The 1,407-nt window shown below is 37.2% G+C and overlaps 2 protein-coding genes across 2 annotated transcripts in view; both read left to right on the top strand.

Annotated features, from left to right (window-relative positions):
- The window catches only part of LOC104740969 (transcription factor MYB3-like), a 7,606-nt gene that overhangs the window by 2,946 nt on the left and 3,253 nt on the right, over positions 1-1,407 (top strand). The window lies entirely within an intron of this gene.
- LOC104743467 (transcription factor MYB3-like) lies at positions 7-930 on the top strand. Its single transcript, XM_019235667.1, has 2 exons — positions 7-136; positions 242-930. The coding sequence occupies exons 1-2, from the start codon at positions 45-47 to the stop codon at positions 813-815; spliced, it is 666 nt and encodes a 221-aa protein (XP_019091212.1). The 5' UTR covers positions 7-44; the 3' UTR covers positions 816-930.

A 1,407-nucleotide genomic window follows, 5' to 3' on the forward strand; every position in this document is an offset into this window, starting at 1 on the left:
GTGCAGGATTACAGAGATGTGGTAAGAGTTGTAGATTGAGATGGATGAATTATCTAAGACCAGATCTCAAAAGAGGCAATTTCACTGAAGATGAAGACGAACTCATCATCAAGCTCCATAGCTTGCTCGGTAACAAGTCAGTAGTAGTCTCTATAACCATAATTTACAAACTTTGCTTATATAACAAAAAAAAAAAAGTTTACATTTTTATTCAAATTCTGAATTTTGTAATGTGTTGAAGATGGTCATTGATAGCTGGGAGATTACCAGGAAGAACAGACAACGAGATCAAGAACTACTGGAACACTCACATCAAGAGGAAGCTTCTCAGCCGTGGGATCGATCCAAACACTCACCGTCTCATCAACGAATCTGCTGCATCATTAGTTGTATTGCCTCCGTCTTCGTCGTCTCTTCAAAACGATGTCGTCGTTGAGCCTTTGCGTCTCGATTTCGCCGGACCGGTTAAACCGGAACCGGTACAAGGGGAAGAGATCTCTGGTATTCATAATAACAATAATTGCACGAGCAGTGGAACGACGTCGGAGAAAGATTTTGGGAACGAGAACGATTGGGTGCTCAACTTGGAGCTCTCTGTCGGACCAGCTGCGACGCGTTATCATCATCGGTACGAGTCGACCACCCGGAAGGTGAGTGTTGTTGATTCGGCTGAGTCGAATAGACGGTGGGGGTCCGAGTTGTTCGGAGGAGCTCAGAGCGATGCGGTGTGTTTGTGTTGTCGGGTTGGGTTGTTCCATAATGAGTCGTGTCGGAATTGTCGGAATTGTCGTAATTCTGATGTTAGAATTCATTAGTGTTTTTATTTTATTTTACATTTGTTATGTAACGCATCAAAAAGCAAGAAGATTAGGATAAAAATTTATTTGATGACAAATGAATAGAGCTGTCTCAAACTATAGTTTCAGATTATGGGTAAATTAAAAGAATTATCAAAAAGTTACATTAATGTATAGTACTTAATTTTGTTCATTATTTTTACGAGCTCTAAAAAGTAAAAATCAGTCTAATTTTACACATACCAACTAAAAGTTTAAGTGAAGGTAGATCTTAATCAAATTAACAAAACCCAACTGTTTTGTATGTCGAATAGTTTTCTTAAAACGTGTAATAATATTCCAAAAACATACAAATAAAAGTGTGGAGACAGTATATGATTCAATGTCAATTATCAAGGATAACAATATTGCATATATAACTAATTCCAACCTACCTATTTTAAAAAGTGTTCCTAACATTAATTAGATTTAGATATTGACCAAGTCATTTCAGCTGATGATGTGCATAGCAACTTTGATGTAGACGCAGAACTATACCTTTATTTTTTTTGGTTTTGGTGTCGTCGCTTTTTGTATGTGTGTGTGTTTTTTCAGTTCTTGTCCTAAAACT

This window comes from Camelina sativa, chromosome 14 (assembly GCF_000633955.1).
Source record: "Camelina sativa cultivar DH55 chromosome 14, Cs, whole genome shotgun sequence".
Classification (NCBI taxonomy): domain Eukaryota; kingdom Viridiplantae; phylum Streptophyta; class Magnoliopsida; order Brassicales; family Brassicaceae; genus Camelina; species Camelina sativa.

What these genes read in the sequence shown, in the direction of transcription:
- LOC104743467 (XM_019235667.1), top strand. Translation starts at nt 45, where the DNA reads ATGAATTATCTAAGACCAGATCTCAAAAGAGGCAATTTCACTGAAGAT. An exon ending in CATAGCTTGCTCGGTAACAA is followed by an intron (nt 137 to 241) that starts GTCAGTAGTAGT and finishes AATGTGTTGAAG; the next exon opens with ATGGTCATTGATAGCTGGGA.